The sequence below is a fragment of the Halichondria panicea genome, chromosome 1, assembly GCF_963675165.1.
Source record: "Halichondria panicea chromosome 1, odHalPani1.1, whole genome shotgun sequence".
NCBI classification, from domain to species: domain Eukaryota; kingdom Metazoa; phylum Porifera; class Demospongiae; order Suberitida; family Halichondriidae; genus Halichondria; species Halichondria panicea.
Window position 1 is genome coordinate 14,867,656 of NC_087377.1, and position 14,245 is coordinate 14,881,900.

Consider the following 14,245-nt stretch of genomic DNA (forward strand, 5'->3'; position numbering starts at 1 on the left):
GATATTACTTATCTAATTACAAGTATGTATTGAAGTTACGATAGTAATTAATACAGTCATGGAATTATAGAGTTAAAAACAACATGAAACACAATAATACATACAACACACCCTACTTATGTCTAGGTCTCTTCTTAAGGGGAGTGTCATCAACTACTTCCTCTTCATTAAATAGCCTTCTCTTTTTAGACGAATTTCCCCTTACTGGTAGCATGGAAAGACTGCCTTGAACTCGAATTGATTGGGAAGATTGCAAGCAAGATTGTAGAGTAGGGTTAGTACAAAATCCTCCTCTACTACGCAACTGTCCAAAATAGTTTTCTAATGGATCTTGAGAGAAACATTCGCTGAGTAAGTATCGACCAGACACACATGGTAGACTAAACAAGTATCGAATGACAGCCACAAATGATTTCACTGCAAAAATAGATATGCACATACCTATACATGTATGTATATGCTATATGTAATTACCAGTAATCCTTAATCCTTCCCTAGTTGCCCTGCTCAGAAGCATTGTTGGTTTTTCTGCCTTCGGTACATCAGTTCTTGTTTCCACACTATCCTCCCATTCTTTGAGGTATCCTAGGAAATCTTTTTCCAACCACTGCAATAGAAGTGTGTGTACAGTGTGTTATAAATGGTATGTTGCCATTTTAATCTTACATTTAGGCGTGCATCGTCAGCATCTTCATATGGCTTCAAGTTGTGTTTTCTCCGTTTTAAGTATACTTTTGGGTGACGTACATTAAGACAGTCGAACAACTTATCCATCATGCGCACGAATCTTTGCGTTTCAAATGTGTCCACAGACCCTTGCATACACAATCCTTCAGCGACTGATTCACTTAATACCTGTGCATAACGATGTATTAATTTAATAACAAGGCATTTCCTTACCTCGGCTGCAAGGCTCACTTTCATTCTTGAATACGAATTTAGATCAACATGTTCTTTCGAAAGTTTTTTAAGAAGAAATAGTCCCTCTGACCTCTTTCCCATTGATACTTTGCCATTGTAGAGGGAGCGCAAATGATCCCAGCTAATATGTTTGCCATTGATCTGTGAACAGATTCATAATTTGAAAGAGCAAACAACCACATGATTTATACTCACCCACAGTTTTCTTGTCCATCCATGCCCAAAGGAATGTGACCAACAATTACGCGTTGTTTTAATAAGGTGAGGGATGTCTGAAAAGAAGTGAATGTATCGTTCTTCAGTAGTATATGGATTTTTAACTCGGTGACAAACATCATCCTTACTAACAGAGTGTATATTAAATAGCTTTCGATTTGTTGAAGCGCCATCTCCGGTTACTGCTATTACTTTAAAACCAAGTCTCTCTAATCGTTCTATTGCCTCCCAGACCATGAAAAATAGCGATGATCCTGTTACTTCAGCTGTAGCAAAATGAGCATACGGAAAATGCAATCCAGTAAAAACACCTCTTACCATAAGGCAAAGCAAATGTGTTGCAACGCTATTATCGGAAATGTTGCTCTCGCTTAGTTGATTTTCTACATCACTCAAATGAACGAAACCAATCACATTATGATGATGCTTATCATAGACCAAACTCTCTCGCAACTTCATTTCATCTATTAAAATTACAATGAACTTTTTCCACTCCAATAGTCCATGTTTACTAGCTTCTTCCAGCAACATTTTATCAACTTCGGATTGGAAACCACACTTAACTTTGAATACATGAGAATAATCTCTAAGTGTTCTTTCTGATGGTAGTCTTATAAAGCCAGAAGAACGCAAGGAATGATAAGCAGCTGAGGAGAGATACTTTAGATTTAAACACCACCTTATCATTGTGGGATGCCACCTCATTTGTGCAGCGTTCATCACTGTTGCTGCTTTCAGTTGTTGATCCCAGAAGAGCCTTTTAAAAGAACCTTCAGGATAAGCTTTCAAAATTGAATCACTTCTTTGTACCATTATACCACGTAGCTCTTGATGTAGAGGCTCATCTACACTAACTCCTTTTGAATCAGATGATTCCTGTATTTTAGTTTTTAACCGTTTCACTTCAATCTCCATAAATTTACAACGACTTCGTAGACTTTTTAGCTTCTCTGTTCTTTGAGGAGTCTTTAAATACCGATCGTTAGTATGCATGCTTGCATCCTGATTTGCACTTGAATATCGGCTATGCAACGAACGTAAAGTACATCTGTACTTAGAGCAATTAATACATTTTTCACCATTCACTAACAGTTCGCAATTAATTGTTCGTACAGTTTTTGAGTACGTTTGCTTGCCATTTGCAACAGGGAATCCACTGTCTAACTGAGCTTTTATTTCTCCATTAGGACTCAATAATTTTCCTTTGCGTGACACAATCATACCCACAAAATGCGGATCAGGGTTACCAGTACACACAGTACTTGATTGAATTACATCCAAAAGCTGTCTGAAACTCGAAAAACTTATTAGCGTAAATGGAATTGATGACAGTACTTTGGTATTTCCTGCGTCAACTTTGTGACCGTGAACAAACAATTCCCAAGATAAATCAACATTTACTAACAATGTATGTGTTATAACCAGAGGTTGACTTGAAGTAGAAGCTTCAGATGATATCTTACAGAGTTTGATTGCTGTTATTGGCCTTTCAGGTGATGTTTGATTACTCCATGTCATATCAAGGGTAGGCACTACGCGATCATGAAAATCTTCCAGAGTATTAACCTCAACATTTTGTTCTTTATTAGATGTCGATGGAACAGCGGATATGCTTTCCTGTAGCAAGTTATTGACATTATCATTGTGTTTTTATACTTATATACTTGCAACATACTTTCTTTTTCTGTTTTTCACTTTCCCAATTTTTGGCTTGGTAGAATCTCAACTTTCGCGGCATTTTACTTCTCTGATTTTCTAAGAAACGGATTATAACAAAACACAGTCATTCTCATTCAACAAATCCACAGCTTTTAAATTGCCCAATATCATAGTAATAACTATTGGAGCACTTTAATAATAGGTACGGAAACATTACACACTTTTTATACAAAAAGTAACTGACACAGGCAAGTACATTTCTTACTATAATTGGCTAACACAATATTCTTGTTCATTCAAGTGTAAATTAGTGCCAGATATATTTTCAGCCCATTTTACAAACTACTTTATAAGTTATAGGAACAGAAACATGAAATTTACTGAAAAAACTGCTGTTACTCACCTATACTTGCAAAAATTTTACAGCTGCACTATACCAACTTTATGACAGTGTATGCCACGTGGGTGAACACATTTTACCACTGTAAACGTCACTGATGAGACTTCCTAGCTTTGGTTAAACGATTTTTCACATAGCACAAAGCTATTTCGAGGGCGAAACGCGGTTGTTATTTGGGGGTGTTACGTCACATAAGCAAATTGTGTAGCATCACGTGATCCGTTTCCAATCCCTCTATCTCGTTTATCTATGTCCGCACGCACAGGGTATAAAAGAAGTTCACACACAATGTAATCATCACTCACAGCAGAAGACATGAATACTCTGATACTGTGTGTGTGCCTCCTCCCTGCTGCCCTAGCAGCTGTAGATCTCTCTTCCTACCCTCTCTCTCAAGAGCTAAGAGATGGGTACACATTGCACTGGAGCTTTAATGTTGAGGAGCAGAGCATAAGGTTTGCAGTGAATGTGAGCACCACTGGATGGGTTGGACTGGGACTGTCTCCCACTGGAGGAATGCCTAACTCTGACATTGTCATTGGATGGGTCAACAATGAAGGACAAGCCTTTTTGAATGTGAGCAATAATGAATCTGCAATTGCATTGTCATTCGGCATTTAATTAACGATTCAGGATCGCTTTGCTACTGCACAAAGCCTTCCAACAGTAGATGTCAGTCAAGACTGGATCCTAGAGGCAGGAGAGCAAGTGGATGGATTCACTGTTCTTGCCTTTAGAAGAGATTGGGTCACTTGCGATACGGCACAGGACAGAGATATTAGGGTCAGCCTCCTATTGCCCATTAATTATTGTCATTGATCTTGAAATCAACAGGTGGATACAGTTCGTGTGATTTTCAGTTGGAACGATGCTGACCCTGTTGGAGATGATCCAAATCAAGTAATGTACCATGGTAACCAAAACCGAGGGACGTTCAGTCTTAACCTCCTGGGTGGTCAACAAGACCCACCCCCTGACCCTGCCGACCTGCAAACATTAAGTATCACTGTGTCTAATGTAAGTGCTCCTCGTTTACTCATTATAGTCTATAAAGATATGTGACCTGAAAATATTATGTCTGCATGTATGCATGAATGTCTGAGTGAGGTGTTTGATGCATGGCCATTAATTACACTAACGTTTATTCATCCATTCATAGCATAAACAAAGTAAGGTTGTTCTATGTGTGTGTATGCTTAACCACCACCTATATATATACGCACCAACTTGTGGTTTGAGAGTGACGTATATAGTATGACATTATTATATACATGTTGTCAGCTTTAACGCAGATTCAACAACAATATAGCTTAGATTAGGCAACAAAGAGACACTGACAAAAAAAACAATTAAGAGTAGCACATGGACAATACAGGAAACAGTCTCTAGAACATTCTATACACAAAAAATAGAACTACTATAAATAGCTATTACATAAACGTCCTGTTCAGTCAACCACCTGATTAACTATCTACTTCAACAGCACCAACTTGTGGTTTGAGAGTGACGTATATAGTATGACATTATTATATACATGTACCGTAACATGGTTTATACTACAACTGCCATAGTTGCAAACATTCGTTACTAGTTAATCTACTTGATATTAGTTCTCACCATGTATAGACTTTACAACACTCGATTAGGTTAGATTCACTTTCTCATTTATAATTTCATTGGGATTCTACCTCACGTGATAAGTGATAGGGTTACATAAGAGATAAACATAAAATGACGTAATCATAAGGTGATAAAGTTCCAACAATAGGTGCATGGATATATATACTCCTCTTTTATGAACTCCTGATGCCGCCACGGATGACACCATAATAAATTTATCTGGTATAATAGCCATTTGAGTAATTATACACACAAGAGAAATGTCAGTATAAAGCAACTAAACTATACATGTATTATTTCGGCATGCTAAGTCAGCTGGCATTATTGACCTCTGCAATCTTACACTCAGCACATTTTTCAGTGCAATCAGTGCTTGGCTGGCTTTATCAGCCACATGTTTTGAAATTAGATCACATTCATGAACATCTGCTATAAAAACAAACCAAACCCTTCCGATAATTATTCTTAGTGCTGATCACATGATCTCCAGCCAATCAGCTTTCTGAAAGTAGTCAGGTGACCATGGATTAAATAACTTAATCCACACTTAAGTGTGCTTTAAGTTGGTTTGTTAAATGCACACTATTCAAACAATCATAATACAAGCAGATTGAATCTGAATGTCATCATAATTATAATAATAATACAAGCAGATTGAATATGTACACAAGCAAAGCTGAAAAGTATTAGAAAGTTGAATGTTATTGTTTCGACTTGTTTCATGTGTAGTAAGTGTACCAAATTGCTAACTTGACCATATATAGCATCGCTTTTTCGTCTGGAGAAATAGGCTCAGCTTGCTTCGAAGATGTACGTACCTGTACCTAAGCCAGATCCATATAATTGTTTCATCAAAGGTGCTTCGAATATCATAGCTTTCCAAAAGAGCAAACCAGATACTCATTGCCATATAGTTTGCGCACAAAGTTTCCCATCCAGTAAGCCAGATCAGCTGGAGGCATATCCAGTAGTGGGATCGGGACTATTGGTCAGCAGGAGAAATAAGTCGAGAACATGCCCAGTCAGTCCAGATAGCTTTAGCTCCTTCTCCTTTGCATCAGTTACTGGATCTACAAACCTACTAAAACTTGCTATTATACGTCTAGCTAGCCATGGCACCAGCAACTGATTTAGAATGTAGCTAGATCTAGCTGCCACGAGGCTAGAGCTCACGTGACAGCACTAAATTGTTTAGAATACACCTAGCCAAGTCATGTGTTTTAATGCTGGTGCACTCGGATGGCCTCTCGGTTACGTAATGCACTCGGCTGCGCCTCGAGCACCACGTTAACCTCGAGGCCATCCTCGGCATGCAGATTAAAACACTTAATCTTGGCTAGGTGTGTTCTAAATAATACATAGATGCATGCTAATGAATAGTAGAATCTCAATATAGAGCCGGACCAGACATTTCCGGATTATAACGGATGTCATTAATTGCTTATTAACGAAGAAACTTGTGTTAACTTTCTCCAATCAGTCTCCCTTAAGACTCCCAAGTTTTCAGTACTTGCAAGACAAGACAGGAAATACATACCACAAGTATTTTTGCATAGTTTCACAAGGATGACATCACAAAAACATTGTTTCATTATAAGGAGTGCATAATGATGACACCCAACAACTCACCAGATTGTAGTGAAGGGCGATTTTTTTCTGGATTTCCAAAGCTCATAACACGGACCATTTACTGAACTAGAACTTGTTACTAGGAGACAAATTAGTTCAATATGGAATGTATTGACTCAGCAAGTTTGGACTAGATTGAGATAGTGTGAACAGCTTGCGCAAAAACTCAAAGTTAGCATTCTGAATAGTCTCTGTGGTTGGTGGAACTCATGGCTGCATATCTCAGATGTGAAAGGAACCAGTGACTGCCTAAAGTATCAACTATAGTGCATCTGATGCATGTGCATGCTTTGCAGCAAACTAGAAAGCTTGAAATCATTCATGATGTGTTCTATGCTATTGCCAAGTTGTGTATTTATGTCGAAGTTTGTGTAACTGCTTTGCAAACACTATCATTTGTATGGCATTTACCTTGAATATGTTGTTATTTAGAATTGTATGATATATAGAGACAATTCTCAATGTTCTGTTCGTCTACGCTACCTACCGTAAACATAATAAATTATTTTTGTCTAAGTTTAGAGAATTACGTGCTATAATGTGCAGCAAAACTTTTATTTACACAGATCACCATTCCGGCTGTTGGTACGACATACTGGTGTACTGCATTTGAGCTACCTGCTGAGGTTCAGGCCCAAAAACACTACATTACTAAGGTAGTCCTTATATACACAATAAGTGCCTGATCTGCTCTCATTAAATTACTCATTGACACATGCTTTGAAACTATAATCATACTTAATGAAAGCATAATGACAATGATTATTAATTGTGCGTGATTGTTGGCGTTCTGTATATAATTATATAGGGTACTCCATTCATCACTGAAGGCAATGTGGCCAATGTTCACCACATCCTGATCTATGAGTGTGACACTCTTAACAGTACACATGTGGGAGAGAGTGGTGTGTGTAGGGGGGAAGTGAGTGACACTGTGGCAGATTGTAGAGGGACATCATTGCTTTCCGGATGGGCTGTTGGAGGAACGGTACGGATAAATACTTTCCTGTGCTAACTATAATTATAAGCTCTTGCAGGAGTTTTATTACCCATCTGGTGTGGCCTATCCAATTGGAGGAGGCGGTCCCCGTTTTCTTGTTATGGAAACTCACTATGACAACCCTCAAATGAGATCAGGTACATAATCATATGTACTTTGAAATTGAGATTATTAGTTGGGTATAAATTCATGCAGATATTGTTGATAGCTCTGGACTAGTGTTTTCGTACACCTCAACTGCCCCAACGTTTGAAGCTGGTATTCTTCAGATTGGTTATACAGTGAGCCCGAACCACGTCATTCCTCCGGGTGCGTCAATATTCAACACCTTCGGTGAATGCAACGAGAAGTGCACATCAATGGTATATGCCAATATATACAGCTATCTATTAGCTGCATGCATGCATGGGGTTATAATAGCATGACAATTTAATAGGTATTCCTATACGGTGGCCCTGAGCGCTACTAGTATAGTTCACCTTAGCTATACTTGATAGTTCACCTACCTTATAGCTACTTGGTATAGTTCAACTGCCTAAATTGGTAGTTCAACTACCTTAGCTACTTGATAGTTGACCTACCTTAGCTAGATCTACTTAGCCTTTCGAAGTTGGTGTAGTTGGTGACCTTTAAACTATGCTTGGTGATCATAACTATAGCTACATGGTTTTGAGTATGACTTTGAGTGGTGTGCTGAAGGTGTGGAGCGTGCGTGTTCTGGGCTGGCCTATATATCTCCATCATGAGCCAGGACTGATTTGTCTCCATTGCCTGATCACTTTACACTTCACTCATTTGGAAATTACAGTTTCTGATTTGTGTTATTGTCTCCCATGCACTTTCATCACTTGATTCATTTATTAACAAATATCAATACATGCAGTTAAGTTGTCCACGTTTATATCTCTGTGTAGGTCTATGCCTAATCCTATTCTTACCAACGCAGCACAATTGTCAAAATTCTGTACTAAACAATGGTTCTGGTGTGGTACTCTTGTCTTAATTGCATTGCTGTTACCCATAGGGTAGAACTGACCGGCTGCAGATAGTCCTCAGTACCTGTATATCAGTAGTGTAGCTCTCATTACAATAATAGTCGCTATGTAGTCGAGCATGGCTACAGAATTAACATACAGTTCAAAGGTCAACTTTGAAGTAGCTAAGGTAGTATAGAACTATTAGGTATAGCTAAGGTGAACTACTAGTAGTGCTCAGGGCCACCGTATATTATTTTATGATTGATTTCACAGTTTATCGTGAGTTGGTTGCACATGCAATGCCAATGTCATGCTTTGCATCAATAATATGCTTTATCAGTAATAGATGCATGTACGCAATGGGAGGATGCATTGTCCCATAGAGCTCTTATAGTTGTAGTTTGTAAGCTTATTATAGCTTTAAATGAAAGTTTCTATTTCAATTTATTCATGTAGTATTTTCCAAGTACGGGCATCACAGTATTCAGCAACGTCCTCCACACGCATCTAGCTGGTGAGTTTTGTTGCTACATGCACGGAGATTACAGCTTCTCACGCAAGTCATGTGTCTATGCATTTGTTAAATTACCCCATGCACCTGGGGTCTGTATCATAGCAACTGCATGATGGGGCTTAACTATCACATTCCTCATGCATAAACTCCCTTAAGAGCGCATAATTATACTAGCCTCACAGCCAATCGGTAGGGGCAGGGCAGATGGGTGGGGCTCGCTAAACACCATGCATGCAGGAAGGCATGAGATAAGGGTGGGACAAATGGACAAATTAGTGCGTAGCTTTTATATAGAAGCTTATAGCACTGGCTGGGTCATACGCACAAGCTTGTCATTTGTTTTAATATTATAGCTATAATTATGTGTACAAGGTGAGGTATTAAGCATTTCATTCCAGTGGGTATATAACAGCTATTATCCACTTCAAATTTATGGTAGTGTAAACATCCTTGGCCAAAAGCGAAGAGCTTTATGCCATAAATTCTGATGTATATATATATATATAGTGGACACATGGACACAAAGAGTATAACATGCAGTCATAACTTTACACAAGGTGTTGGAGTTACTTTGCACCATTATCGGAGACTTGATCAAGACTCCAGCACTTGCAGTGCATTAGAGGAATTGGCACCAATTGAAGACAACCCTTCGTACGACTTCAACTACCAACAATCCACTCTTCTTCCAAATCCTATCACAGTTTTGCCCGTGAGTTTCAAACAATGAGTTCCTGACCAGTGAAGTACAATGCTATATAATTATGTCTTATATATACGAATACAGGATAATTATGACAACAATGACGATCATATAATTTTTTATCTTGCTTATTTTCAGGGAGATAGTCTTCGTTTGGAATGCAGCTACAACACTGAGAATAGAAACTCTACTACCCTGGTATGCCAAATATGCATAAATCTTACTTGACATGCATACTGCATATTTTCGAACACTTTTTTAGGGTGGACCAGCAACGATGGACGAAATGTGCCTGTCTTTCATTTCCTACTATCCTCGTATGGGCCTTGCTAGCTGCATTAGTGTTCCAAATAGTAACGACCCCACATTTTTGCAAAATTTCTTAAGAGACCATGTTCCCCCGTAAGTATAATAATACTTTTCTATACAACTCTGTTGCAACTTACCAGGCTATAACAATGCACATGAACTCAACCCATAATTATATATACATTTTACTGAATTACAGAAATGTGCTACTGGCACTGTTACAAGCTTCAATACAAGGAAGAAGTGCCCTAACTAATGCTTGGAACATGATAAACTGGAGTTCGGATGCAATTGATTCTTTTGAGAGTGACTATCTTAATGGTCCCTTGATTGATGTCTGTATTCCTGTTCTTGTACAGGTATATAAATTAAAGTTCAAGATAATAGCAAGCGGTATAAAAGGCATGCAACAGCAAAAGAGCAGAGTTCAATCGTGGGCAGATGAATGTGCATGAAAAATAGACATTTCTATTTTTAGCATTTCATGCAAATTCACACATTTCTCCGCCCACGTTTGAATTCTGCTAGCTAGTGTACTAGATAGTGAGTTGCATGCCTTCTCTTCTTTTATATGCCCTTGATAATAGCATATAAAAGTAAAATACAACCATGGTTGTTTTCCCACATACACCTGTAACGATTATAATAGTGTTAGGTTAGAATATTTATAATTATGAGTACTTCTTTTTTCGCTTGCAGGATAGCACTGACCTTCAGTTCATACGACATGAGGGGTTTGAAGAACCCAACTGTACCTACCAAGCAGCTGACCAGTGCACTGGTTTCATGCCCATGGATTGTTGCTCTCGTATAGGTGGTGCTGGTGAAATAATCTCCGGAAGTTTGGTGCTAGTCATACTCTGCCTGGCTGCTGTACTCTCCATGTTTTGAAAACTAACTTTATAATGACTTCAATTAGTTTATAGTTTGGACACTCGATGGTAACAATAATTTTTAGCTTCTTTTAAGAGTACCATCTTCTTAGACTCGTTTCCCATATTAATCTGGTATTTATCTGCACGGCAAACAGTATACTATTATATAAAATGCAGATGCAGTGACGGTTACATTTATATATATGGGGGATACATAATTATTGTGGAATGATTCACTGTCATTGCCTTTAGAAGCAGATCGAGGAGGTACGACATCCGCGTGTCTTAAACACCCACATTCCTTGAACTTTGACCTAAGGAATGTGTGTCTAAAACATTTCCTTTGACACGTGGATGTTGTACCTCCTCTGCTTTAGAAGAGATTGGATCACTTGTGATACGGCGCAGGACAGAGATAATAATATAATAAGGGTCATTTTAGTCGTGTGCATGGTCTCGTGAAAAAGTTTTCACTTTATTAGGTCGACACAACTCGTGTGATTTTAATTTCAGCTGGAATGATGCAGACCCTGTGGGTGACGATTCCAATCAGGTGATATACTTTGGCAACCAAAACCGAGTTTCGTTCAGCCTCAACCTCTTGGGTAGGCATGTGGCAAATATTCTGGAATATACTTTTTTGAATATTAATAGGCAGTCTTGTTTACAATTTGAGTATTGAATAGGCACTGTGAACTGATGCATAGCTCAGAAAATGCCAACATTTCACATGGCAGTAATCTAATTTTAGTCCTATCAATGTTGAAACCACACTTTTTGTGCATGTGCTGTGTATGTTAAATAATTTGAATAATAGGTGTCATCAATAGGCTGGTCAAGTGAAAGTATATATAGGTGAATATTTGGCACAGCCCTACTCTTGGGTGGTCAACAAGAGCCACCCCCTGATCCTGCATGCCGACCTGCAAACATTAAGCATTACTGTGTCTGATGTCTGATGCATATAGTAAGTGCTCTCGTTTACTCCTTATCTATGTTATATGCTATACTGCATGGCATGCACGCATGATTGTACCGTATTACTAGACGGTGAAAAACCTTTGCGAATGAGCCAAATCAGTTAACCCTTTATGATCTAACTATTGCGTTCTGGCAAGGATCATTAGTAATATTTACGGATTTTATTCAGTGTTGCGAATTGATCAACCATTCGCAAAGTTCGCAAATGTTTATTGTTCGCAAAACAGCTTGGTATGATTATGATTCACACTTCAAGCCTGGAGTTAGTATGTGATGGTAATCTTGTGCTGGCTTGCATCATGCATGCATGATTAGCAGTGCCAATATGCAATGTTTTATGCAATCATCGACTCCAACCATAGCATAATAGGATCGGATATCTAATATACACCCAGCAAAATGTGTGTATGTGGAATCTATACTTCTGATTTGTGATCACCACAGTATCAACTATCACTTGCAATGCACATAGCTTAGTCTGGCTTCTGTTTCATATTGTGGCCATTGCATCCCACAATGCACTGTACTGCTACATTGTAAGGCTTCTGTTTCATCTTGTGGCCATTACATCCCATCCATGCACTGTACTGCTAATCAGTTATAGGAATTTATATACGATAGTGATGGCAATCAAAAGGTTTTTTGTGTTCGCTGTGGTCCTGAGTGTGATGATCATGCTCGTTATATCATGGACCCTACACTCTGAGGGCAGTACCCACATAGCAATAAGACTGACTGATCCTATCTTGAACTCCAAGACATACCACAATGCCTCACATGTGGGATACTGGCAGAGCCATGGTGGTGTTACATGCAATGTCAGTGTCAGCTCTGCGCCATCACCTAACATCAGTACAGCTCTGGAGAGATGGCGAAAGCAAGTGTTTAGTACGGATACTCAGGATTTGAGCAGTGAAAAGTTTACAATTGTCATGTTGACCTATATCAGAGGGTATCGATTCTGGCCAAGATTTTGCGGCACTATACTGTGCAACACCACGATTGGCTAAGTTTGTTGTGATATGGAACGATATTGAGCGGGACATCCCTAAAGTCGTTCTCATGAGTAACCAATGTCAATTCCACTCGAGTTTATACGAGAGACAGAAAACAAGATCATAACCCGATTCAAGCCGCGACCACAAATAGAGACTGACTGTGAGTTACTTGATACCTTCACCACTCACACACACACTCATGCAGTATACTCCTTTCCATGCATGTGTAGGTGTGTTCATTCTGGACGATGATCGATGGATCACTGACTTAACTGCATGACCTCACTTTCGCTTTCAACGTTCGGTAATAGTGCTGTATATATATATATATATGATCGATGTGTATCTGGAGTAAATCCATCCTTTCACTCACGATACTAGATCATGTCTAATAACTCTTACCCCCCCCTCCCTACAGGAGAATAGATATCGTATTGTCGGCTTTAATGAATGCAAAAGGTCCCACAGTCGCAACTCTCAGGGGCAGTATACTTACAAATAGCCGGTTACAGAAATGGTGCGTCTATCATGATGACGCGGCAACAGGATTTCTGCACAGGTAAGCTTTGGCAGATATTTATACCCGCACAATTGAATATACTAAATTCCCCTTGTGATTATACACTATATAAATTCTATTTCTTAGGGCATACCTCGATATGTACTTTGACCCTGGGGCCTTGCTACCAGCAGGCATGATGGAAGATAAGGATTGGACTATAATGTATTGCGATGACATTCTCATGAACTGCGTGGTTGAACGTTTCCTGGAACTGGTCTCGTGGCCGCAGCCAAGTCTAGTGGTGGTCAAGGGAAAGAGTGCCATTGGGAGCATAGAAGGAGAAGCAGGTCGTATGGGTTGTCCTACCTGCATACATAGAAGAGGGCTATATACAACCCACCGTTTGTAAAGCATAATAATCTTGTGTTGTGTACGTAGAAAGACTAATTTTATCCCCTTCCCGAAAAAATAAAGCAAAATAATTGTAGCATTATAATTTATGTGTGTCTGAAGTTAAACTATGATTTTACCCCCCGGCCCCCTCTCCCCACACACAGCCAGGGCAGGAGATCACCCTGGGCTGCATACGCTACGACCTGACCACCACAAACAAAGATACCAAGGAGATAATTAACATCAGTATATACTTCCGTCAGCCCTATACAAGTTTAAATTAAACCATGAATATATATATATATATATAGATCTCAAAATTGTACATGCATGATGCTGTTTGGAATGTGGGATAGTTCCTCTTGTTTCAACCTACATTCTATATAAGCACCACTCTATAAATCACTGTGGTGTTCTTCGGTGTATGCTATAGGTTGTGCTCTTTATAATAATTATATAGACATCACCATATATATGCACTATTAATCTCGCGCTTTTATTCTCAGTATAAACCACACAAATTTAACATACTACTGACTCGAACCATT

The 14,245-nt window shown here is 38.9% G+C and overlaps 1 protein-coding gene and 1 long non-coding RNA gene across 3 annotated transcripts; both read left to right on the forward strand.

The window, feature by feature from the left end:
- Positions 1-3,447: 3,447 nt before the first annotated feature.
- LOC135344582 (DBH-like monooxygenase protein 1 homolog) lies at positions 3,448-10,964 on the forward strand. The gene is made up of 13 exons (XM_064541853.1): positions 3,448-3,772; positions 3,830-3,979; positions 4,031-4,213; positions 7,012-7,101; positions 7,254-7,433; positions 7,483-7,582; positions 7,641-7,807; positions 8,879-8,936; positions 9,494-9,648; positions 9,778-9,837; positions 9,902-10,041; positions 10,148-10,307; positions 10,648-10,964. Exons 1-13 carry the CDS (start codon positions 3,512-3,514, stop codon positions 10,837-10,839), a joined length of 1,896 nt encoding a protein of 631 aa, XP_064397923.1. The 5' UTR covers positions 3,448-3,511; the 3' UTR covers positions 10,840-10,964.
- A 1,843-nt stretch (positions 10,965-12,807) lies between these two features.
- Positions 12,808-14,245, forward strand: LOC135344935 (uncharacterized). Of its 2 annotated transcripts, XR_010397605.1 has the most exons (5): positions 12,808-12,962; positions 13,033-13,106; positions 13,221-13,361; positions 13,449-13,651; positions 13,862-14,245. It is a non-coding gene; the product is annotated as an uncharacterized LOC135344935 (long non-coding RNA). The 2 variants fall into 2 exon arrangements; XR_010397598.1 differs by having other exon boundaries at positions 12,809-12,962; positions 13,449-14,245.

What these genes read in the sequence shown, in the direction of transcription:
- LOC135344582 (XM_064541853.1), top strand. Translation starts at nt 3,512, where the DNA reads ATGAATACTCTGATACTGTGTGTGTGCCTCCTCCCTGCTGCCCTAGCA. An exon ending in AAAAACACTACATTACTAAG is followed by an intron (nt 7,102 to 7,253) that starts GTAGTCCTTATA and finishes ATAATTATATAG; the next exon opens with GGTACTCCATTCATCACTGA. An exon ending in ACGAGAAGTGCACATCAATG is followed by an intron (nt 7,808 to 8,878) that starts GTATATGCCAAT and finishes TTATTCATGTAG; the next exon opens with TATTTTCCAAGTACGGGCAT.